We start from the raw sequence: 26741 nt of genomic DNA, 5'->3' as shown, positions 1-26741 counted from the left end.
ATTGGTCCAATACTTTGTAATGATCTGCTTAGTTTTAGTACTATATAAAAATGTATCTGTGACAGCATTACACTTATGATAATATAGCATATGATGCTTTTTTACCCAAAAAAACCCCCAAAAAAACTTGCTTAACTTGACTAAAGTTTGGCTCATAAAAAAAAAACGTCAAGCTCAGGTAGTTTTTATAGGGCTCATTTTGAGCTCGAGTTGGGCTTGAATACAGTATCTAAACTATATATATAAAGAGAGAGAAAGATATAGAGATAGATAAATAGATAGGCAGAAAAAGATCGAGAAATAAATAAAGTGATAGAGAGAATCTACACGCACATACCTACACGGCCACAATTGCCATGGCGGCTTTGGGAAGTGGGGGACATAAAAGGTGCAAGTGGATTTTGTCTGTTTGACCTAAAGTGGTTGACTGGAATGGATTCCAAGTGCACTCATCCTGGACCCAAGACAAAATGGTAGCCCGATATTGTTTTAAATGTTTTGGGTTGTGATTATCTTGGATCTAAAGGGGTTCTCTATGTTTTAAGTAAAGGTTCTCAAAGTATTAAGCACAGAGTTTCTTCCAAATATATCACGGATAACTAGTTATTTTTTAACCAATCATTTTATATGACTGAATCTTAGATGAGATGCCATTGCCTCTGGCCCTTTAAACAAAAGATGGTGTTCGATTCTAGATAAGCATAGCTTTCCATTTTGACCGTCCACTAATATCACGCTTCCGTAAGCAACGACTTATGTGCTCTGGAACCTGGGTTCCTCATGTCTAGGTACCACCACAGTGGAGGATGGGCCTTGTAGTAGTTTTACAAGCCTCTCACCACATTATGCAAATTAATCATTTAACAATTTACATAATTTCCTTTAATTTTAAAGAATTACAATCATATATATGACGACCGTTATATGGTTAACAACAGCCAATATTTAATTTCTAAACAATTCATTCCGAACTAATTGTATAAATCATGACCATAATTTCTGATGGAACAACACGAGAGAGAGAGAGTGGATAGGTTTGAGAACGAACGAGGAAGAAAGAAAGAGCCTTGAGGTTAGGGACCAAACTTGGAAGTGATACAGACGCCCACTAGAGAGACTGAGAGAGAATCTGCTTAGAGAGAGAGAGAGAGATAGATCAGACTTGAGATTGATGGAGAAAAGGCCATCAGAGAGAAGCTCACCAGAGAATTGAAAGTGATAGAGGATGGCCACAAACAGAAGAGAGAGAAAGAGAGAGTAGCTGATGAGAGCAGAAGTGCGAGGTGGTCCACTAATTCCTCCATTGCATGCAGACAGAAACGTGGACATATATAATTAAAATAAAAAAAAGGTGAACGAAGACAAAGGAACGTCCCAAGTTTTCCACAATCGCCTGTTCACACTGCTTTAGAGCATTTCACGGCTTTTGCGCGTTGCTCGCCTTCCAAGTCGGTGGGCACTGCGCGTGGGAGCCCCATCCACCTGGAGATTCTGCCCCTCTCCCCCAAATTGTCGGTGTTCTTTAGCTCTCCAGCCCACAGAATCTAGTTCACCATCTCCAGCCTACACCACATGAAACTGCCCAGGTTTTGTTCCAAATTTATGATGGCGACCGTTACAACAGAGTTACAGCTATCAACAACGTAACATTTTTGAAAAGGTCTGGTTGCCCTGGTCTCGTATGACGTAATGGATTTTGGTGCTTGAGGCTTGCATATTTTTCTTTCAAAGATAAACAGTTACTGTCACGCTCCCGATCTGAGATTGTAAATCGAGGGTCATGACAACCACCGCATACTTATAAAGAACTCTCTCCATAAGCATGGAAGGCATCTCATCACGATATCAATATATCACAGTAGAATAAATTCAAATAATTATTATTCAACTTTAATTCAAATAATTAAAATAAATATCTTATATCCAATAAAATTTTACTAAAAATAAAACAATAGATCTAAGTTCAATGAAGTTGACAATGCTAAATCTCGCCTCTAAAAGTTCTGTCCCAATATTTCTTCTCACACTCAAAATTAATTATCTGAATCTGAAAAATAGAAAGAAAGGTAATGAGCTAGACAGCCCAGTAAGTTACAAATATCTCAACTAGATATTTCAGATATTATATAATTTTCAAAAATAATATTATAAATAAACATAAGAGTATATTTCATGCTGATTTAATACAAATCCAATATTTTCAAATATTCATATATAATATAATCATAAATCCGATTCGATTAAAAAAACACTCGTAGCTCAACAGCATTGACTATGACCAACGTTTAACTCCCATTGGCGGGGTCCACAGAATACCAGCGCACAACCCCCACTAGCAGGGTCCACAAATACCAGCGCACAACCCCCACTGACAGGGTCCACAAACACCAGCGCACAACCCCTACTGGCAGGGTCCACTGAATACCAACGTATAATCCCCATTGGCGGAGCCCACTGAAACATAGTTAGGCTGAGAGCATAAATCCGATCTGTATCAATACACTTTGTATCATAATATATCATAATTTTTCACTGAACATGTGCATAAATCGACGTATCATAATATTTCAAAAGTACTTTTCTTTCAAAACATAATTTCATAAATCATGCATAATTTCAGAGAATAATTATTTATTTTCAGAATAAATATGGAATATCTCGAGAAGATGATTCATTACTTACCTTTCACGAAGCACTGAATGAACAGATCGACTAACTTCTAGGAGATTCTTCCGTGCCTATTATCCAAAATTATATTTTTACATTAATTTTAATTCAAAATTCAATCTAAACAGATCTCAAATCAAAACTTTACTTAAAATCAGACTCTTCTCTAAACTCGATCAAAATCATCAAATGAAGCCTTCCACTACGCTAATCCTAGAGGAATAACTTTAGAGAGAGAGAAATCCATCAAGAGAGAGAAACAACCTAGAGAGAGAAAATTCTAGAGAGAGAAAGTCCAATTTCAGAGAGAGAAAGTCCAATTCCAGAGAGAGAAAGTCAGGGTTCAGACTGAAAGAAGAGAGAGGAGAGAGAGAAACTCTCTCTCTTATCATTTTTTATTATTATTATTTATTTATTTATTTATATATATATAAGTGTATATATATATATTTTTTGTTATTATTATTATTATTATATTTATTTTTTTCTTTTCTTTTCTTTTCTTTTCTTTTTCTCTTTTTTCTTCTTTTTCTTCTTTTTCTTTTCTTTTTCTTTTTTTTTTCTTCTTCTTCTTCTCGGCTCTTCCCGTGCTGGAACAGGGGACCGGCGTCCCCTCCTTTTGCTAGGCCGTTCAGGCCACGGCCGCCGCGACGGAGGCCGACGGCAGACGGGGGCCACTCCCCCGGTCACGGAGGAGTATGGCCGGCGGTCGATTACGATCGCCGGCGTTGAAAAATCAAGGAAAAAGAGGCTCAAAAATAGGATCTCTTTCCCGACCGAAAATCGGCGACACTCGTCGCCGACCGCCTCAAGCAAAGGTACGGGAAAATAGGGAAGGAAGAGAGGAAGGAAAGGAAGACTTACCCCGGCCTCCAGTGACCTCACCGGCGAGCAATCACGGCGAGAAACTGAACGGTGTCCGCGGCTTCGATCGAGAAAAACAGAGAGAAAGAGAGAGGGAGGAGGCCGATGTTCGGTCTCAAGGGAGAGGGGTCTTCTTATAGAGGGTCCTAGGACTTCGAGGGGTCTTAGGATTCCCGATTTTGCCCGATCTCGCCGGAGAAGAAGACTCCTATCGGAAGTCTTCTTCCCGGTTTGAATCCTCTGTTTTTTTTTTTTTTTTTGGGCTTTGGTGGGCTGAATTGGTTTTGGGCTATAACATTCTTCACCCCTAAAAAAAAATTTCGTCCTCGAAATTTTTCATACCTGACACCATTGTATTGGAAACCTGTGCATTCTGTTGAGTAAGCGCATAAACTCTTCCCTGAGTTTTAGAAATCTGTCCACCACCCTTATGTTGTCCTTCATGAGTTCTTTGGCCAACTTGATTTTCAGTATTTAGCGGGCAGTTAGCAATTTTATGATCCTTCTGACCACATTTGAAACAAGCACCTGTATTCCAATAGCAATCCTTGTCTGCATGATTTTTGCCACATCTGGAGCATGGCTCACCATCAATCTGTTGAGTCTTATTGTCTACTGCTCCCTTAGCTGATCTTTTGATGTTTTTATTATTCTGTCCTTGTGTATCATTTGATTTTGCTCTCTTTCTTTGCTTTCTTTCTCTTTCCATGCGTTCTTCATTGACTTCTCTTTCAATTATCAGTGCTTTATTTACCACATCTGCATAAGTTGTCAATTCATATGGAACCACTTATTTTTGAATCTCAGTTCTCAGTCCCCTCTCAAACTTGTGAACACGTTCTTGCTCACCATTCACTAATCTCGGAGCAAATTTTGCTAACTCTGTAAATTTTACTTCATATTCAGTCACACTCATACCCTTTTGCTTCAAATAAATAAACTCTTGCTCTTTCTGGATCCTTATACTTCGGAGAAAATACTGATGATAGAATGCAATCCGAAATCTTTTCCAGGTAAGTATTTCATCGTCTTGTTCATGCTTGCGCTGTAGTCGCTGACACCAGTTGTATGCTTCTCCTTGTAGTAAATAAGCTGCATATCGAATCTTTTCTTCATCAAGACACTCTTGGACAGCGAAGGCCTTCTCCATCTCCATTATCCAGTTATCAGCCTCCAAAGGTTCAGTAGTCCCCTTGAAAGCTGGAGGAGCAAGCTTTTTAAATTCTGAAATATTGTTCCGTTGTACTGGTTGCTCTCCATGTTGTGGTGGTGGATGCTGATATTGTTGTGTATCTCGTTGTATCTGCTGTTGTTCAAACATTTGCTGCTGTATTTGTTGTTGCGCTTGTACCATCCTGATTAGGGTCTGCATTAACTGAGCCATATCTGGTTCTTGACGTGCTCTCGAAGTACTCCCATTAAGATCTACGACTCCCTCCTCCTGAGGGGTGCCACTGGTCAGATGGGGGTGCTACCATCCCGTGGTTGTGATGTCTCTCTTGAAATTCCTTGAGTAGTTCTTGTCATTCTACGGGGAGGCATGGTAACCTTGTAGTAGTAAAACTTTATTAGATTCATTTATCTATTTGTTAGGATAGATTTATTATGATGCTCATACTTTAACGTCCCAATATTCCTAATGTTTACCCACCTACACTCATACTATGTCAAATTCTGTGTCATAATTTATCCACTTATGCTCTGATACCATATTAATTGTCACGCTCCCGACCCGAGATTGTGAATCGAGGGTCATGGCAACCGCCGCATACTTATGAAGAACTCTCTCCATAAGCATGCAAGGCATCTCATCACGATATCAATGCATCACAGCGGAATAAATTCAAATAATTATTATTCAACTTTAATTCAAGTAATTAAAATAAATATCTTACATCCAATAAAATTTTACTAAAAATAAAACAATAGATGTAAGTTCAATGAAGTTGACAATGCTAAATCTCACCTCTAAAAGCTCTGTCCCAATATTTCTTCCCACGCTCAAAATTAATTATCTGAATCTGAAAAATAAAAAGAAAGGTAATGAGCTAGACAGCCCAGTAAGTAACAAATATCTCAACTAGATATTTCAGATATTATATAATTTTTAAGAACAATATTGCAAATAAATATAAGAGTATATTTCATGCTGATTTAATACAAATCCAATATTTTCAAATATTCACATATAATATAATCATAAATCCGATTCGATTAAAAAAACACTCGTAGCTCAACAGCCTTGATTATGACCAACGTTTAACCCCCATTGGCGGGGTCCACAGAATACCAGCACACAATCCCCACTAGCAGGGTCCACAAATACCAGCGCACAACCCCCACTGACAGGGTCCACAAACACCAGCGCACAACCCCCACTGGCAGGGTCCACTGAATACCAACGTATAATCCCCATTGACGGGGCCCACTGAAACATAGTTAGGCTGAGAGCATAAATCCGATCTGTATCAATACACTTTGTATCATAATATATCATAATTTTTCACTGAACATGTGCATAAATCGACGTACCATAATATTTCAAAAGTACTTTTCTTTCAAAACATAATTTCATAAATTATGTATAATTTCAGAGAATAATTATTTATTTTCAGAATAAATATGGAATATCTCGAGAAGATGATTCATTACTTACCTTTCACGAAGTACTGAATGAACAGATCGACTAACTTCTAGGAGATTCTTCCGTGCCTATTATCCAAAATTATATTTTTATATTAATTTTAATTCAAAATTCAATCTAAACAGATCCCAAATCAAAACTTCACTTAAAATCAGACTCTTCTCTAAACTCGATCAAAATCATCAGATGAAGCCTTCCACTACGCTAATCCTAGAGGAATAACTTTAGAGAGAGAGAAATCCATCAAGAGAGAGAAAATTCTAGAGAGAGAAAGTAGAGAGAGAAAGTCCAATTTTAGAGAGAGAAAGTCAGGGTTCAGACTGAAAGAAGAGAGAGGAGAGAGAGAAACTCTCTCTCTTATCATTTTTTATTTATTTATTTATTTATTTATTTATTTATATATATAAGTGTATATATATATATATATTTTGTTATTATTATTATTATTATTATATTTATTCTTTTCTTTTCTTTTCTTTTTCTCTTTTTTCTTCTTTTTCTTTTCTTTTCTTTTTTTTTTTTCTTTTTCTCTTTTTTCTTCTTTTTCTTCTTTTTCTTTTCTTTTTCTTTTTTTTCTTCTTCTTCTTCTTCTTCTCGGCTCTTCCCGCGTCGGAACAGGGGACCGACGTCCCCTCCTTTTGCTGGGCCGTTCAGGCCACGGCCGCCGCGGCGGAGGCCGGCGGCAGACGGGGGCCACTCCCCCGATCACGGAGGAGTATGGCCGACGGTCGATTACGATCGCCGGCGTCGGAAAATCAAAGAAAAAGAGGCTCAAAAACAGGATCTCTTTCCCGACCAAAAATCGGCGACACTCGTCGCCGACCGCCTCAAGCAAAGGTATGGAAAGATAGGGAAGGAAGAGAGGAAGGAAAGGAAGACTCACCCCGGCCTCCGGTGACCTCACCGGTGAGCAATCACGGCGAGAAACTGAACGGTGTCCGCAGCTTCGATCGAGAAAAATGGAGAGAAAGAGAGAGGGAGGAGGCCGATGTTCGGTCTCAAGAGAGAGGGAGTCTTCTTATAGAGAGTCCTAGGACTTCGAGGGGTCTTAGGATTTTCGATTTTGCCCGATCTCGCCGGAGAAGAAGACTCCTATCGGAAGTCTTCTTCCCGATTTGAATCCTCTGTTTTTTTTTTTTTTTTGAACTTTGATGGGCTGAATTGGTTTTGGACTGTAACAGTTACCATACAAGAGGGAATGATATTCTCCATGTAAACAACGATTTGAAAAATAGCACCATTGTTTTCATTATGTCGCCATTACAATGGTCATTAAAACACTTAAAAATCATACATGTGTGTGTTGTGACGGTCGATAATGATTTTAGAAGTGCTTGGAACAATGCCATTATGAAAACCCTGGTTCTGCTCCAACTTCTTACATAGGAGAATTAACAATTAAGTAATTATATCGCAAAATAAATTTCATCATGAGATTGCGGACAATATGTTATGGTCCTTGCCTTATTGCAACGCGTAACAAATTAGCAAGTGACAGTGTGGACTGGAGCTCTAATAATATTACAGAAGACTGCAGAGTTACTTGCATGCAACCATTCCTGGCCGGTAAGTTCCACAGTGTATGATATTGATCTAGCTTCCGTCCTTTGCTCAAGGAAATCAATGTCCCACGACCCATATATACGACTGATGGTAAGGCTTCCAATGATCTAGTAACCTTTCCATCTTCACCTCAGACTGGCCGCAGCTCATGCAGAATGGTAAAATATGTGGCACAGGGAAAAGCCTAGTTCCCAATAGATAAATATTGTGCCGGTCGATAGAGTTAGTTGCAGCATAAATGCCATTCTACTCAATACCAGGGATCTGCAGAGCGTTGCTTCGAGCAAAAGGTTAGTCACTTTTATGGGACCAATTTGCTGATTGAGGGAGATTGTATAGTATCAAACCCAGCACCACAATTGCAGCACCAATAATGAAGTATGCGTTCAAGCAAGTGCCTTGAGGGATGTAAGGTAATGGCAGCGAGAGAATATAGATGGAAATGGGCACTAGAACAGCACAAAAACAACCTTTTAGTCCAAGAAAAACAACTGATTTTATGATAGCATAGTATGCCAAATAAGCCAATCATAGAGTGCCACATTAAAATTTGCGCATGCAATAAGCAAATGCCATATGAAAACCCTTGTTTCATTCAAGCAATTTCACTATTTTGCAGGTGACGCAGTTCGTTTCTTTGGGTAACACATGCATGCACAAACACATATCTTTAGTTTTTTGCTTTGGTAAATTGGCTTTGTAGATGAGCCATGCATGCACTTAGAAATGTGTGCTTGTGTACATGCGTGTGCTGTGTGTGTCTCTGTGTGCGTGCGTGTGTGTGAGAGAGAGAGAGAGAACCTGCTAGTGTTGCTGCAAGAGAAGCAACTAATGCAGATGAAATTTTCACCAGACCAAGCAAAGATATGTTGAAAGCCATATTCATCATTATAAAAAGTAGAGGTAATAATGGAGCTCCTTCACAACCTGAACAAAAGGGTTAACAGATTGATTCATATAATCTGCTGACAAAAGCAAAATATATTAACTATAATTGCACAGACACCTTTGACAGATTAGTTTTTCCTACAAGCAAGAGAGCACATGATCTTTTAATATATGTGACAGTGGAAGTAGAATATCAAGTAAAATCAGCTTCAATGCAAGTGTTTTCAACCCAGTGAAGACTGATACAAAGGTTATTTACTCCAAAATATGGGGCATGTCACCCCTGTCATCAAGAGGGGAAAGGAGTTGACAGCATGATAGAAGGTTTGGACTTAAGAGGTTATGATCGATGGAGAGGTATGGAGTTAGAGGTGGTGATGCTGTTTCAGTGCCCCTGGTTCAATTTTGTATAGGGCTATCATTTCATGTGGATTTTGGACCCATTCTATGTGATCTAACAATATATATATATATTAGTTGGGCAGTAGTTGGTAGAAGCAATAATATATTAACAGGAGTGACTATAACATCTTCCCGTCTTTGAACATCGTCTTTTGTCTTCTTTCTTCTTACCTTCTTTTGCACATCTCTCCCTCTTCATAGCCTTTTAGCCACTCTTTTTTATGGGTTGAAGTTCAATACCATAGGGCTCTCTTTCATAGATCGAAGATTGAGATCACGAGATTAGACCTATATCTATCGATAAAGTTGTGGTCTCACACCCTAACAAATTCTTCCAAACTACATATTTCCAACCAGCAAAAGAAAAGAAAAAGAAAAAGAAAATTGTCAAAGTCAAACTATTTAAAATCTGTTCTCCTATTAACGAAAATATCAGTGGTAGTGTCATATTTGTGTGCTTGGGGGTTGATGTAGAATGTAAGTTTTCAGTCGTGCATATTAGTAATAGCATCCCCATGAACCAGTTTGCTAGCTCGTGTTGTGTCCGTGAGATTCGTAACTGTTTTAATGTTTCAAACAAACAACAGCATCTAAAGAGAGAATTTAATATTCTTGATCAGACTAGAGGTCCCAAGTGAATATGGAGCTACTTTGCACAGGTCTTGAATATATTGTTTTCTAGCAGTACCCAACAACTATGCATATTTGTTATTTAGCAATACAAGCACAATATGCGATTAGCCTATATGATGATGAGCTTTCATTATCTGTTGCATTAATTACAGATTTCTACAAGATGAAGACCAATTTGTAAGACTAAGGACTCATTTGGTTCACAGAAAGTAAAGGGGGGAAGAGGCAATTCCTGGGAAGTGAAGAGAGAGCCTCTTGTTGGGTTGGAGTTCTAAGAAGAGAGATAATAAAAAAACATCTTCCTATAGAAAGACACTTTCCATATTTTATGGAAAGTGAAAACTCATGGGGGAGGTGGATTTTGAAACTTCCCACAGGATGAAAATTGATTGTGCTTTTTTCTTTCTAAAAATATCCTTCTAAGATTCATGGCTAAGATTTTACAAAATATCAATGGATCGTTAGGATGACATACTAAATAATGATATATGTCAAGATCATCATTTTCTTTTCTTGCAATACCCTTTTCTCAATATTAATATTATCCTAATATTTATATGAATATAATAAGATATTTATATTAATATTAATACTATAATATTTATGCTAATATAATATTTTTATTAATATTAATATAGTATTTATATTAATATAATAATATATTTATATCTATATTGATAAATTTATTATATCAAAATATTAATATTATATTAATGTAATATTAATATATATTAGTAGTATATTAATACAATAAACTATTATGATCTAATATTATATTATAATATATTAATATTAATATAAACATAATATTATTATTTATATAAAGTTTAGGAGTAAAAAGGTACGGTCATATATCTACTAAGGGGATAATAGATATTCTAGAGAAAATAGATGCTCAACCAAATATAAGCTATTTTGCAATAAGTTACTTTTCCATGATCAATCAAACATACCAAAATTTTATTTTTAGAAAATAATTTTTCAAAAAGTAACTTCCTGAGAAGTTACCTCCTCGAAGAAAAGCTCTTCTTGTGAACCAAACGAGTCCGAAAAAGATTTACCTCATTTGGTGATCCATTTTCATAAAGTTCTTAGAAAGGAAAACAAACAAATATCTAGATGATAAGTTTAGATTAATAAATATGTCATCTGTTTGATTAAAGATGGTTTTCATTTGGCCTTGTACTAATTTTCTAAGGAAAATGCTTATGATGGGTGGCACATTCCTAGTGTAGATGAGAAACCTTGAACTGTTGCTATAATTTACCCTTAAGTTTAATGTAATGGTTATCCGTATATAAGATTATATTCGATTAAGTTTCCTGGATCAACTGATCTGTTGTAAAATAAACTTTAACCAATCAACATCCCATAACAAGTGGTCAAGCATCTTTACGGGATTCTATAAATGGCTAGTGTTGATGCAATCAAGGGTCTTGAAAGGGATGTATCACAATACTATCAATTCTTTACGTACATGAATAGCAAAGAGTTTGATTCCTCTTCCTCTGTTCTCTCGAAACAAAACTAGTCATATGGTCGAATTTGTAGAAGACATGCAATGCAACAAAAAATGTAGCAGTTACAAGTGAAAATGTCATAAATGAATAATGAGTTTCGCTAGCATAAATTGCACCTTTGTCTTGTAGCTCAACATATTCTGCACATGAAAACCATATTATAACGCTAGTGTCACGTCATCGGTGTTTTTTTAAAATCATTATGCAGATTACATGAGCACTTATAGATGGAATCTTTGCTGTTGATTTCATGATGGTAAAAGTTCAAACAAAAAGGAAAAAAGGTTGATTGACTTCATAATCATTCTGCATCAACATTTCTTTTCCTCATAATGCAATTTGCTTTGGGTTGCATTATACTTTGTTCTTCATAAAATTTCCATGAAAACCATCAGATAATTAGTGTATGGATAATACGAACCACCAAGTTTGAGGTTTTACATTTAATACAATTAAGGAAAGTAAAGGATTTGGATCAGGAGGGAAATGGTAAAGAAAGTTTATTTTCTAAACAACTTATACAGGGATGCTGATGTTTAAACATTCATTTGTTTCCTGCATGTCTCAACTGTATCTTGAACATATTAAAGAAACTAACATAAGCGAAGGTAAACAGAGTTATTTCTGTATTAAGAAAACTTGCCTGTCATATTGCCTCCTAAGTTCAAAAAACATGTAGCACCACTTTTTATGTACGAGGGAAGTTCAGGAAAAGGAATTCCTTTCACGTTTGAAAGAAAAGGAAGAAGAAGAAACACAAAAAGAGCCTGCATATGTGGGGGATCAGGAAAATCAACTTAAACCTCCTCTTGAAATTGAATTCATAAGATATTTGAAGGAAAATAAAAATGAACACTGAAAATTCAAACCTTGCATTTTGGCAAAACTGGTTCAACTAAAATGTAGATAGACGCAACTGTTCTGAACTGCCTGTTCGAGGCGTTCCAACCCGTGCTGACAGCGGATTGATATGGTTCCGGCATTCGAAATGAAAAACCGGTGAAGGAAGAGGAAAAAGGAATAAGAAGAGGGAGGGAGAGAGAGAGAGGGAGGGAGGGAGGGAAGGAGAGTTACCAGAGGCTGCCAAAGGGCTGTGAAAGCCGTTGGAGGGCCGTGGAGGCCGTCGGAGGGTGGGAAGGGCCAGAAGAGGGGCTCTACCCTTTGGGTGATCAAAACAGGAGCCCAATGGCCCATGTTTTTCTCTTTTATGAGTTTTAAGTGAAGTCAGAAATGGGGTTATCGACTTCACTTAAATTTTTTTTTTTGTGTGCGTGTAATTTTAGGATCTTTAAGTGAAGTCGGTAATAAAGTTGCTGACTTCACTTAAAGATCCTAAAATAAAAAAACAGGGACTGTCAGGCCCTATTTTGATCAGCCGGAGGGTAGAGCCCCTCCTTCGGCCCTCTACACCCTCTAGCGGCATCCGCATCCCTCTGGCGGTTGTCCCTCTCCATCTCTTTTTTCCTCTCTCCCATTCTCCCTCTTTGCCACCTTCTATGCTGTGTTAGTACAAGCCCAAACGAAATGGCACAGGGGCGTACTAAACCATGCCACAGGTCAACCAGTCCAGCCTCCAATACCGGCACAGCGAACCCTTGGGCACAATAACTACATTTGCTAGAGTTTTTGAGAAACAAATGAATACAGAAAAGGGGGAACAATAATCATAAAAGTTTAAAGTCACCTGAAATCCAGATCCAAAAGAATTGACAACGAATATGTCAAGAGGCTTTCCCTGCATAAAGATTAGCTGAAGGTCATAAAGAATTCTAAATGACAAAAAAATAAGACCACATTCCATTCCACACTTGTTCATCACTTCACCTATGGTTTTATATGCAATGAATGACATATTTACTTGAAGAAATTACAACAAAAATTACCTGAAGGCGCTTTGCACTGTCGATGAAAACAAACTCCTGCCATTATATGTGGTTTTAGAGTTTTTTCAATATGAAATACTAATATAAACTTAATAACTAGCAGAGGCTTAAACCTTGAGAATGGAAGCAGCAGATTGAAATGCAGATGAGGCCACCATCAGTGCTGGCCAACGAAATTCAACTTCAGATAAAAACTGACCCTCATTTGCCCCACTATAGTCAATCAGGAACAAGAATTTGAAGCTTTTATAATCTTTATCATGAAAAGAATAAAGAAAAAAACAGATACCGGCAACTGACCTAATAATTAGATAAGGGTCCAATAATAAACTAAACCAAAGGTAACTTATACACACAATTGCAATCAAATTTCACAGTCCATGGGTACACCATGCTTAATTAATTATATCATAATTAAACTAATCTGGACAAATCATGCAACATGAAAAGAGAAGAAAAAAGCTAACAATGTCCAGGTTGATATCACAATTTACACTTAAAATCCTAAATTGGTTGGTACTAATTTGCTTGCCAAAATTGTTTGATATGTGGCTGGGCATGACATAGCAAAGTTCATAGTTTGGGAGCAAGTCAAAACACTTAAAAAACTAGGCAACAATATTAACAAAAGAAGACTCATCAACTAGACCAAAAAAGAAGCATCAAACTATCTTATATATAGTTTATGATATTGAGCCTGGCCAAGCAAAAAGTAAGATTTTGCTAAGTTAGTTTCTACTGCTTAGAAGAACATCCTTGATTGCAAATGCCTATGGTCATTGTGCAGAACCATTCACCAACTACTAAAATTGGAGTGTCTCTGGCAAATTTGTGAATATGAATTCACCATATCAATGATAATGTCCTTAGTTTCATCAATGACATTTTATTCAAAGTTGATCAATGAAGGAGCCAAAACATTCACTGGTTCATGTACTAGAATAAGTCATTCACATCAATGCTTAAATCATTGAAGAAAGTCACTTCCAAGCAAGGTTTGTACTACCAGTTTTTCAGTAAGTACCTATATTAGTACAATGTTGGTATGGTGTCCATATGGGTTGGTTCGCATACAAACACTCAATATACCCCTATGCCAAGTATTGGTTCAGTACCGGTAGAGTATTGCCTAGTACAAGGCGGTATGCGCCCATTACAACGAACCTTGCTTCCAAGTTTCAAATAAATTTCATTACATCAAGGTCCATGATCATGCTATGTTAGCTTTAGCTGCATTCAATACCAGACATACACAGATGAAGTTAAAAATTCTAACAAAAGATATGTGAAATTAGCAATAAGTGTCAAATATGGTTTCAAAAGACTCCAATCTCAAGAAGCATGCATTTGTTGTTTTTTTAAAAGAAGAGACAAAAATATGGAATTATTTTTGGATTACTTTGCCACTAAGATATTGCCCCAAAACTTCACCCATCTTATTGTTGTTTTCCACATAAAACAAAAATAATGAAAAGCAAGAAAAAGCAGATGAAATGGGTTATAGGAATTGTTTTTATGAGTTCCATTTAGGGGGAAAAGATAATGCTTCTTCACATACCAAAATGTCAGCATAGGACAATAATTTGGGCTATATTTCTGAACATAAAATCCAAAGAAAGAACAAGTCTAGACTTCTTGATCTTCAAAGATACATTTGGATAGAAATACGTTTAAGACACACTAGCTATGCTGTCTCCAAAACCTCAGTCCCGCAGTGCACTTTGTTTTGGCTAATTAGCTCCATGATGCTAGCCATGAAACATGTACAGAATCAATAAGCAAGTGCTTCTGAAAAGCTCTATTCACCTTCTGCACTATGGAGATGTTCTGAGACCAAACACCAATCATCGAGTTCTTGAAGTTCACATTCTCCAACAGTAGGCCTTTAAGGAAAAGAACCAACCAGAATAATAGGTAACAGTCCAAAAATTTTTTTAGGAATTAAATCATATAATGCAATGTCTTGCATAACTGATGATGAACAACAAGCTTTAACCTTCACGAGCTTTCCTACACCAATACAATGACTCCTGGCAGATGCTTTCTATGAGCAGGCAAACTTAAATGAATCACTTTGACATCTAAGCAAGGACAATAATCCGAGTTAACACTCTAAATTCCACACATGCCAGTCTATAGCTTAGATAAGCATAACAACTGGCTCAATCCAGCGCTTAAACATGCTGAGAAAGCAACAATGAAATGAGGCACCACAAGGTTAGAGTATGTATGCACCAGTCCCGTACCTTGGAAGATTTCACTTGCTTTAGTAGATCTAAATTCAAGAGAAGAAACAACACTCTATTTTATGTGCTGTCAAGTGTCAAACTGCTGAAAATAGAGTTAGATTTTAATTATAATCTAGTGTTATTATACAAAAAAGAAAATGAAATACTGGAGCACAATGGATCAGCCTTGTAGTTGAGAAGAGAGGAGCTTTAAAGTTTAAAACAATTATTGCAAGAAAACTCTCTCGATAAAAGCTCTTTCTTAGATCCAGAAGGATGAGGAAATGATAGAGGTTCATTAAGTGTGTTGGATTTCTCATGTGAGGAATGTTTCTGCAATGAAAAAAATAACATGAACAGGACTTCTTTCTTACTAGACCTAGGAAGAGAGTAAGGTCGATCTAGCATAAAGTAAGCCAATACATGCAGCAGCTATCCAAGACAACTATCTCACTATGTTGGTTGGCCTTCCTCTCTGTTCCCTCTTTACAAATATTATCTTTCAGCCTGTAAGAGAGATGTGACTGTAGCTTCATAGTTTAACAGAAGAACTAGAAATTGGAACATCAAATTGAACAGATCTTCAAACTCTATAATGATAATGAAGAATGGACTCATCTTGCTGGTTTACTAACAAATATTAGGCCCAACAGCGACTTGGATGAAGCTATCCAGGAAAAGAATAGAAACAGAAAATTTACTTGAGAGATTGTTACAAACATCTGAATGATGGTGCACTGATTGCCCTTTATTCAATGCTCTTCAAAATCAAGTGCCTCAAACAGCACAAAAATCTTCATGTGGCTGGCACTTTAAGATAATATTGACCACAAAAGAACCTGCATAAGACAGGATTACGCACCGGAGGCTAAACTTTGTGGACATTGTGAGGCAATGGCAATCATCTGTTTATTTTTTGTTCATTTACTCAACAAGCATCCAACATCTTTCTTCAAGTTATAGACATTCAAGGTAGACCTTCATCTCTCACTTCACTATGGAGAGTTTGGTGAAACAATAGAATCACATCAAGATTAGCTTGGATCAGTTGGTGATTGCCATCTGCTGGAGTATATGGAGAAAAATGGAATGGAAGATATTTCCTTGGTAAATCAAGCTCTCCTTCTGCTTTAGCTTGAAAGGTTGTAAAGCTTTTCATGACCTGGTTGAATCTCTGCAAGAAGAAGAGACTAACTAGTGTCACATATCTCTGGAGAAGGATCAGTCACCTCAGTACTTCAGTATTCTCTAGCTTTCGTATTTCTCCCCCCTCTCTTCTCTTTAATTTTGCAATCTTGAATATCTAGTAGGCCTTTGTGCAACAGTCAGGTTGCTCCATTATGACCTCAATGTCATGAGTTCGCAACACGGAAATAGCCTCTTGCATGTGGTGGTAAGGCTGCATAGATCTGACCCTCCCAGACCATGCAATGGCACGAGCCTCATGCACTAGGATGTCTTTGATATTTTCTAGTAAATTACCTGATTTTCCCTCCTCTTTAAATAAAATTCAAAAAGAAAGACAAAGAACATCTCACCCAAGGTCTAAAATATCGACATCGAGCTCCGTACTGCTTTTGTCCTAGGTTAGGACAGCACCAAGAGCTATTGTCCTAACTTTTAGGACTATCTGCATCCTAATAGCATTCTGGGATGCCAATTTTTTTTGCTTTATATTTTTTATATTTTATTTATTCATTCTTTAAACTTTCTCCTCCTAAATAAGTATTAAAGTGAATATCGATATGCTTTTTATGAGTGTTTCGCATCAAGAAGGCCAAATAGGTGTGAGGGCAGGATGGATCTACCCTCTCTCTCTCTCTCTCTCTCGTGCAGTCTCTGTCCGCACTTTCATCCTTGACTCAGCCAAATAGAAAGAGAGTGTGGCTTTGGACTTCTCACATTCTCATTTTTATTTCAAAATCAAGCAACTTGGTTGGATAAATCCTAGTATTGGCCAAGCTGGCTTTGATACCAAATGATACAGAATCGGTTCAGATAAGCAAGATGTCCCAGCCCATTAACAGACTAGTGCCTTGTAGGTGTCCATATCTCAAATCTTAAGCCTCAAAATAGTTCCTAGGTGCAATATGGGTATGCTGGGGTCCACACTTCAGTTAGCTTATCAAGGTGACAAGGCAACATGTGAAGTGAAAAGTACATCTTAAAGAGCTATAGCACCATCTAGTCCACACCTCACGTGATAGCAGGTACAGTTATGCTCTAAAAGATATTTGAAGCACAAAATTATGAACCTGGATAAAGGCTTTGATTATTTTTTTTTTTATTTCGAAAAAAGCCTTGGTCTGTCAAAAAAAATTATCATTATGTATATAACCCTACTAGGAAAGAGAGTAAACCGGTGCCTTAAAACCTTCCCCTTTAACTTACGGGAGAACAATGAGCTCATTATATGAAAGTTAGATCATTTCCAAAAAATTCCATACCAAGAAAATTGCATGACCAATATTAACTACAAGTAAATATCTAATCAATTAACAAAAAAAAAAAAAAACAATATAATCATGTCTTTACAACAATGCCTTTTATTAGTAAAATGAATTGAGCACCAAAGTTTGCAAATAAAGAATAACCGAATGAAACCAAGATGATAAGAACTAGTAGGCTTGGTCTCAAATTCCCCCAATAACATACCTTGCTACTGCTAGAACCACTCCTACAGTTACAAGTAAGCAACCAAAGATTTGGTTGAATGAATATTTTCTTCCCAAAATTATGACAGATAAGATAAGCTGCCACACCAAGAAAGACTGCAACAAAAAAACATTAGAACAAAAAATAAATAAAATTTAGCATTCTACTCTTTGAATAAGTACTCATAGAATTGCTTGCTAACTCCATAACAAAATCATGTTCGTTTATGAAGACAACATGCTTTAACTGTACTAGAAAGATTGCGAACCACACAGTAAGAGAATGAAGTAACAAAGGTAACAGCTACATTCAACCATGAAGGTGGCATTCTTTCCTTAATAAAAAGAACTCCATTTTATCCTACTCATTCAGAGTGTGCAGCCTATTTAGATTCCCATACATTAACTAAATTCTGTAGAAAGCATAAAATTTCGAAAAGGTATATAAAGAAATAGTGAAGAAAATGGGGTCCAATGACAGCATCAGGAACTAGTTACAAAATGGAAAGCACTCAAAGAAGGAAAAACAAAAGAAAACAAGAGTCATAACTTTTAAAGCCCATTATTTTTACCGAATACTGATGCCGAGAACAATTACCACAATTTTTCAAAAACCATCTGTAGAAAAGAGAAAGGAGGGAAAAATAATATCCTTCAACCTTTTCGGCATGCTATAGATGTCACCAACCGCTGCGAGCAAAGATCGTGGGATACAACAGTAAGTAAAACTTTCATGGTTTCCAACATTTTATAGTAACTATCCAAACCTTAGACTTGCAGAGTATGGGTAAGAGCCAAGGGCGCCAATTGAGGAATGCAAATATTAGTTGAGGCATTCATCAACTGAAAAGTATGGAAGTACTTCCTTAGCACAAGAATCAGGTGTTATGTTGTATGCATTTGATTTTAGCAATTCGTTACAGCAATTGGTAACAGTATGGTACATAACATTGTTCAAGAAATCATATCAATATGGTTTCCATTATTTGTCATCATTGAATACGTATAGTTGCCTTTCATAACTGCTGTCAAATAGCAGGAACTATATGCAAAGAAATCCAATGGCAACCTTATCAAGGGTTTAGCTGGACACACCAAGGTGGTACATGCAGAACAGGAACAAGGGTAGTTGTTGTGCAAATAAATTGAAAAGAAGATGGAAGAAGCCTGAGAAAGAGTTTGTCCAGAACAAAGATCGTGGGATACAACAGTAAGTAAAACTTTCGTGGTTTCCAACATTTTATAGTAACTATCCAAACCTTAGACTTGCAGAGTATGGGTAAGAGCTAAGGGCGCCAATTGAGGACTGCAAATGTTAGTTGAGGCATTCATCAACCAAAAAGTATGGAAGTACTTCCTTAGCACAAGAATCAGGTGTTATGTTGTATGCATTTGATTTTAGCAATTTGTTACAACAATTGGTAACAGTATGGTACATAACATTGTTCAAGAAATCATATCAATATGGTTTCCATTATTTGTCATCATTGAATACGTATAGTTGCCTTTCATAACTGCTGTCAAATACCAGGAACTATATGCAAAGAAATCCAATGGCAGCCTTATCAAGGGTTTAGCTGGACACACCAAGCTGGTACATGCAGAACAGGAACAAGGGTAGTTGTTGTGCAAATAAATTGAAAAGAAGATGGAAGAAGCCTGAGAAAAAGTTTGTCCAGAACACCAGAACAAAGGAAAAGAAAGTGGAAGAAGAGGAACATGGTGCTATCAGGATCTCAGTCAGCAAGTAAGGTGCATCTGCAGGGGAAGAGTTATGGGGCTCTGTTGAGGTGTAGTATCCATAGGTAGTTCAGACGTTTCATCCTATTGAGTTTATATTGTTTTCAATTCATATCAAGACAATCTTTTAGACAGGTCAGGCATGAGATTAAGTTATAATGTGACGGTTTTGCCAATGGGCTTGAGTCCATTGATTCAAACAGATAGCAACATGACCTGGTTTTTTGGACTATTATAAAGCACATGCATTTCCCTGATGCTCCTTGTCTTCCTCCTTATTGGCTAGACATTTCTAAGTCTAGAGTAACCTTGAAGCATATTGCTTCTTGGTTGTTTCATTGGAGCTTAGACTACACAATGGATACGGCAGATTTCTTTACCAGCTATGCTTTTCACATTCCAAGGCAACGTCTATCTTGCATCAATATAATGCTCAAGAATTTGATATCGATGTATAGAGGATTGATGTTAGGTCACAGGTCGGTCAAAGAGCATTCCCACATTTTAGTCAATCCTATGGGGATTTACAAAAACCAGCTTCATAGAGATGGGTCAAGTCTATTTGACCATATATTTTGCAAAAGGACTGTGGGGTAATGATTTTTGAAGATAACCATACAAGGCTTGTAATAGAGTTTAAATTGAGAAGCCATTTTAACAGAGAAATAGGCAAATGGACAGGAGCAACCCATGACAAAAATAAATCTGTCAGCAATGATCACTTGATCCAACCATTTCAGATCAATCATACCTGGGCCACAAATATGACCAAATGTACTTTGTTCATCAAAAATCTACACAATCCAAAATAAAAGAACCCACAAATAAAAGAAGATCATTCAAAATCGAATAAGTCATATCCAACTACATCACAACTAGCCTGACCAAAATGTACCTCAGATTCATAGAATCTGTTTTATCCAACTAGTTGGCACTTGGAGTTATATCTACCATATAATCTTGAGCTAAAACGGATGAGATAATAGCCACAATTTAACCCAACTTTGCCCAACATATTTACAGTTACTCACTTAGCTAAGGGTCCCATAAGTGCTTAATTCATTCTCTACCTATTATTTACGAGTATTAGTTAAATAATAGGTGATATTAAGATGCCATTGGCCACATAATGAAATTATGGGCTGGTCGCTCTTGTATTTATCTTCTCAATCTAAATCTGAGAGTTCCATAGAACAGCTTCTCCCATTTATGGCGTACTTCTATATTGAAGTTGAGAGAGATGTTGGTGCTGATTTCAGGCTTAATTATGGTAAAGAAAGTACTGTTTATCCAATTTTAAAGCTTATGTTACAGCAGGAGAAACTCTGTGAGTTTGTCTTCTCTTTTCCTGCATATATCTTCAGGATTTGCAAGACTATCTTTTGGGAGTTGTTACATCAACCTCAGCATAATATGTATAAAGAACTATTCTTCGTCCTCTTTCATGAATATTACTGCTTTTTTTCTTTTTTTTTCAAATTAACTGTATGATATTTATCTAAATTTTTCCTTATGTTACATCATATAGCCAAGTCCTTTCTTCATCTAATCCTCTGAGACTAGTCTTTTATCCTTCAAACTTAAACACATATAAGTGTTTTTTATTTTTAATTTTGAATATTAGCCAATAAAAATAGCAGTCTGGCGACCAAAAGATCATGGAGTTATCTATTTGTATTTGTTTAGATTTTCTTCAACTTAAATCACAAGACCTTTAATTTATCTATTTATCTAGATTATCTATTTGTTTAGGATCTGCAAAACTATCTTTTTGTGAGTTGCTATCATCGATCTTAGCATAATATGCATAAAGAATTATTCTTTATCCTCTATCATGAATATTTCCCTTTTTTCTTTTTTTCTCCAAATTAACTGTATGATATTTATTTAAATTTATCCTTAAAATAACATTATATAGCCGAGTCCTTTCTTCAATATAATCCTTTTAGACTGGTCTCTTATCCTTCAAACTTAAAGCCATATAAGCATGGTTTTGCCAAACCATGCCAGCCAGCTTGGGGCATGCCGAACTGGACCAATCAGCTACCAGCAAAATTCGAGGATTTGGTTCAAGGCATAAAAGGATTGAAGGTTCAACTAGCTCACTACTTCATTCGAGGGTCGAGGGTTAAAATTGTTGGCTGCCCGCTTTGTTTGCCCCTCTCTACAAAACCCTAATCCTGTCGTCGTCCCTATTTGCTACTTGCTTTAAGAATTTTTTCCTGTTATCATCCCCCACTAACCTAGTAAGTCTCCCTCTCCCCCCCCCTCCCACCCTCCTCACAATGATGAGGGTTGTTCCAGCCCTCTTTCAACCTCTCTCTCTCTCTCTTTCCCTCCTTCCCTCCCTCTCCCTCCTTGTGCCCCCCCGACGACAACTAGGAGGTTGTTCAAGCCCTTTCTCATGGCTCCTCTCTCTCTCTCTCTTCCTCTCCCTCTATCTCTTTTCTTCTCCCTCTCCCTCCTCTCTCTCTCTCTCCTTCTCCCTCTCCCCCTTCCTAACTCTCCTTGTTTTAGTACACTCCTGAATGGCATGATACAAACATGAACCGTGCCAAATCAGTCACCGGCTGGAACACCCTCTAATACCAGTTTGGTAAACCTTGCATATGAGTGCTTTTTTTAATTCTCAATACTATCCCTTAGCATTGAAATCTAGCAACCTAAAGATAATGGAGTTATCTATTTGTATTTGTTTAGACTTTCTTCAACTTAAATCATAAGACATGTAGTTTGTCCTCTGCTAAGATTAGAAATTAAATTCCCTGCTAGCCCTAAAAGGTAAACCAAATTTGGATGTTTTGTCCTAAAAATTCTGCATTAAAGTGTGTTTTCTGTAGAATGTATTTAATAGTTTTTTAAAAATGACTGGGTGAAAAGGCTATTTGGAATAATGCCATTCCATCAATTAAACATCAATGAGGTTTATATTCTTCTTTTTCTTTCTCTTTCCTTCATTTTTTTTTGAGTTCCAGAACAATGGTGCTCAAAGATGACTGCTCATCATGAAGTAGAAATTGTTTTAGTTCATTCTTCTGAAGTAGAAATTCATGCAGCAAGATGAGGTTACATCTCGGGACAAAATATTTTCCTGATGGAAGTAGATTTTACTTACCAGATAGTAATTAGGGTGGATTAAGTCTGATTGCCTACAGAATATTAGCAAGTAAATAGAATTTGTAACTTTCAGCAGAAGTACTAACTTCAGCAGGATGTAACTGCTTGCTGAAAAGTCCTTTGGCAGAAGCCAAAACATTCAATTATACAAAGGCAACACATTTTTTGTGTCATTGATGACATGTAATAAAACCCAGTTTTTGACAAAATGTTTTCCCATTTTCGATCAAAAAAAAAGTCTCACGGAATAATTAGAGATGATGAGTGATATTATGCCTCTTTCTATTAAAAAAGATGTCAGTGCTAATGGAGATTCTGTCCTTGACTCGCGCCTAGGGTTTGCAAACTCAAGGGACTACTTTGAACCCAAAAAAAAAAAAAAGAAAAAAAAGCAACAGAACAAAATGCTTTTAAGGGTATCTTCAAGAGTGATAATTGAGATACAAACTTTTTTTGTAAACATTTGCAGATATAGGATAATATCTATAGGGGATAATATCTAAGTCTATTAGTGTAGATAAATATAAAACAAATAGGTCAAGAAATAATTCGCAAGCTGATGAAAATTGAGAGAAAAAAACTATCATTTTTGAAATAATTAGTTCACTCAATACCAGAATTACCTGAGACAATATAGGAATGGCAGGTCCAGGAAGCATAGCTGCATGGAATATGAAAGAACATGTTATTTGTAAATTACAGTCTACAATGTGTTAAAGCAATTTCACTTTCCTTTGCTAATGTCCATGTACAAAGAGATCAATCAAAAACAAATGGCACTAATGATTACAAAAAGAAGATTATACATTCAAAAAAAAGACAAGGAACCTTATATTTGTTTAACTTTATTTTTGCACACATTCACTACGATAAGTTAACCTTCTGCCAACATTCTCTAAAAGAATACTAAAATCATCAATTCTAACGTTCAGCAAACCAAAAATTCAATGGTCATATCCAGCATCAAAAGTAAAACTAAAGAGAAAATTAAGACATTTTAAAAGGAAAAAGGATAAAATCTACGGTTACCTCCAGCAGCCATCCCTGAAGCAACACCAAGGGCTTCCAAGAGGCCAATTGCTATAAAACGAGATTTTGGGATGGCCAGCATTTCCTTAGTCACAGTTCCAGCACGGTATCTGAAGTAGAGAATAGAGAAATATACCACCACATATCTGCAATAAACTATGTTAAGTTTGGCATATTGTACAAATATAAACTTGCTACATCATACATGAAGAACTGCTTTATGAAGTAAAGATATCATGTGAAAAAGAAACAGAAAACCCACCCATTATTCACAACACGTTTACCAGCACTGGCAATACATAATAAGAAATTCCAACAAGCAATATATTAATAGTTTGGCGAACATAAATTAAAAAAATACATGCATCAACACATCACATCAACAAATATAATGCATAAATCCATTATCTGGATGCCATTGTATGTACAGTGAAAAAACATTATATTTTGTAATTTGGCATGTTTTCCTGAATTTGATGGCTAGCACTGCCCATTTGCATCAAGCTGATCAACAACCAGTATATGAAACACAGCAGGTCCCCGATCAATATCAGTAATAAGAATATACTTCCACTCAAAATCCATCAACAGAGTAGTGTCAGAAAATTGGCAGATTGATACCAAAGATATCAAGAGCATGAAATATAAATGTACTCAAAAGCCCATGAACAGAGTAATTCCGTACAAATCAGCAGCCAGAAGTATATGGAGACATTTCAAATCAGCAAAGGTATCAACTCAACTCAAAAACCCATCAATGAGGTCGTGTTAGAAAAATCACTAGATAATGTTGTGCAACACCAACTGAAACGAATAGTGTGCCAGGGAAAACATTCTGCACTACTCGAACAATATCGTGCCTTTTAACTTCAATCAAATCACACGACGAGGCCTACAGAAGCAGCGACGGTACAGTCTTCTAATTACCAAAGAAGCTTACCCAAAGGTGGTGACTTGGGCCAGAAAGAAAGGATAATTCTTCATCGGCACGAGGGCCAGCTTATATAGAACCCGATTCAAGACGGCGAAGAGAACCGTGAACCCCGATCCAACCAAAATCCGCCCGTCGATGCCATCGGCAAGCTCTGCCTGCCCCCTGGAAGCTTGAGTCGGAGGAAATTCCAGTGGTCTCCTCGAAGATTTGGGTAACAGCCAACTCCGCGGGCGCATCGCCAAGGGAACCATGAGACGAATCCTAGGGTTTTGGAAAGGTGGCAGTTTGGTTTTGGAAATGGTTCTGTGGAGAAGGGGAGTGTATAGAGGGCGGAAATGGAGATGAGAGAGAGAGGCCTCCATGGAAAGGCTGCGCTTTTTGATTTGAATCCTGGAGCTCAACGGCTATGTAGGAGGAAAAGGAGAGGAGAAGAATACCGGGACCTTCTCTGAGGAGCAAGTCGGCATGGATTTGCTCCCGGTGGTAGGTGGGAAAGGGGAGTTTTGCATATAGTGCCACTGGAAACATCTAAAGGACAATTGCATGCTTGCGTGCTACCACATTTCACCCACACGGAAATTGATGTTTCCATGTAAATATTGCACCGAGTATTTTTCATGGGGAATTATAATAAAACCTAATGATTATTTTTATTTGTAATTATAAAATTTTGATACCAACAAGGTGGTGATTGAGATGAGAAAATTCAGATCACTTGTCCTCTTTCTCTCCATGATATAACAATAATTTCTTCTCAGTAACATGGCTATGGGGTGTTGTGTGATAATTCTTAGTGATATGAATAATCAAATTAGCAAATCTAAAAGCCTCTCCTAACTCCTAGGGTACTTAGAGATGGATCGGGCCAGCTAATGGACCAGTAAACCCAGCCCAATTGTAAGTGTGTGGGCTTGTATTTCTATTGGTTGGCTAAGCTAGAGTCACAAACTTTTGTCCAGTTAAAAATTTGGCCTAACTTAGGTTTGCTGCGGTCTCACTTGGCACATTCTTTATTGCTACTATAGGACCATGAAGCACAGGGATTAAATTGTGTTAATTAGGTGGTCTATGGATTTTTGTTCCTCTTCATTGGTGTTTTCGGACATAAGTTTTATGTTATGTCAATTCAAACTTACTTGATTTGTTCTATAGTGATTTTATAATGCAATCACATTCTATGCTTCGATTGTTGTTTTTGTTTCTATTGGTTATGACCTTGATAGTCTAACCCAGGCCAGCTAATGCTTATATTATATTATATTATATTATATTATATGTATATACGTGCAAATATATAGCATATGCATTACACAAATATAGTAAAAGTAACGTCACATAAGTAGAAATACTAATAATTATTATAATGATCAATAAGTTTATAACTTATTGATTTGGATTATAATTTATCAATGTGATTGTCAAGGGAGGATAAGAGTATTCATTTTGAGAATTTTAATTTGCTATTATTACAAGTTGGCTTGATCGCAACTCAAGCTCACTTGTGGCATATTAGATTAATTGTGAGCCTAGACATGTTCTCTATTGAGTAGGGACTGTTTTGAGCTTGGATCAAGCATCTAATATCCTATGTCGAGCTAGAGACCATATATGGTCCAGACCAACCTATCCAATTTGCATATCTTGAAGTATCATTCTCCACTGGAGAATAGGCAAATCTAATAGCATGCCCCTTGGAATTAGTTACTCACAATGTATAGTTTATATTAGAAGAACTTTTTTAAATGTAACTAAATTTGCTTGCATAAAGGTGCTCAAAGAGCAGCTTTATGATATGTTGCTTGAAAGTAGACCTATAGGATTGCAGTTTGCATATGGGAGGTTTGACTTGCTTAGTACATGTATTCTTTTAGCGACTACTTTTCTACGTTAATTGATTCTCCTAGTGGAGGTGGAACACTAATCTCCAATCCTCTGTGGTACATCTTTTATACTACAGAGAACAATAGATGTGTAG

At 36.8% G+C, this 26741-nt stretch overlaps 1 protein-coding gene across 1 annotated transcript; it reads right to left on the bottom strand.

Annotated features, from left to right (window-relative positions):
* Window positions 1-7558: 7558 nt before the first annotated feature.
* LOC105060955 (protein CLT2, chloroplastic) lies at window positions 7559-25291 on the bottom strand. The gene is made up of 10 exons (XM_010944850.3): window positions 24773-25291; window positions 23833-23978; window positions 23427-23464; window positions 17948-18063; window positions 13178-13277; window positions 13065-13100; window positions 12866-12916; window positions 11825-11948; window positions 8540-8665; window positions 7559-8187 (listed from the first exon to the last, which is right to left on the bottom strand). Exons 1-10 carry the CDS (start codon window positions 25126-25128, stop codon window positions 8030-8032), a joined length of 1251 nt encoding a protein of 416 aa, XP_010943152.1. The 5' UTR covers window positions 25129-25291; the 3' UTR covers window positions 7559-8029.
* Between the last annotated feature and the right edge of the window lie 1450 nt (window positions 25292-26741).

Source organism: Elaeis guineensis, chromosome 13, assembly GCF_000442705.2.
Source record: "Elaeis guineensis isolate ETL-2024a chromosome 13, EG11, whole genome shotgun sequence".
NCBI classification, from domain to species: Eukaryota; Viridiplantae; Streptophyta; class Magnoliopsida; order Arecales; family Arecaceae; genus Elaeis; species Elaeis guineensis.
This window is presented reverse-complemented; position numbering and strand designations above follow the sequence as displayed.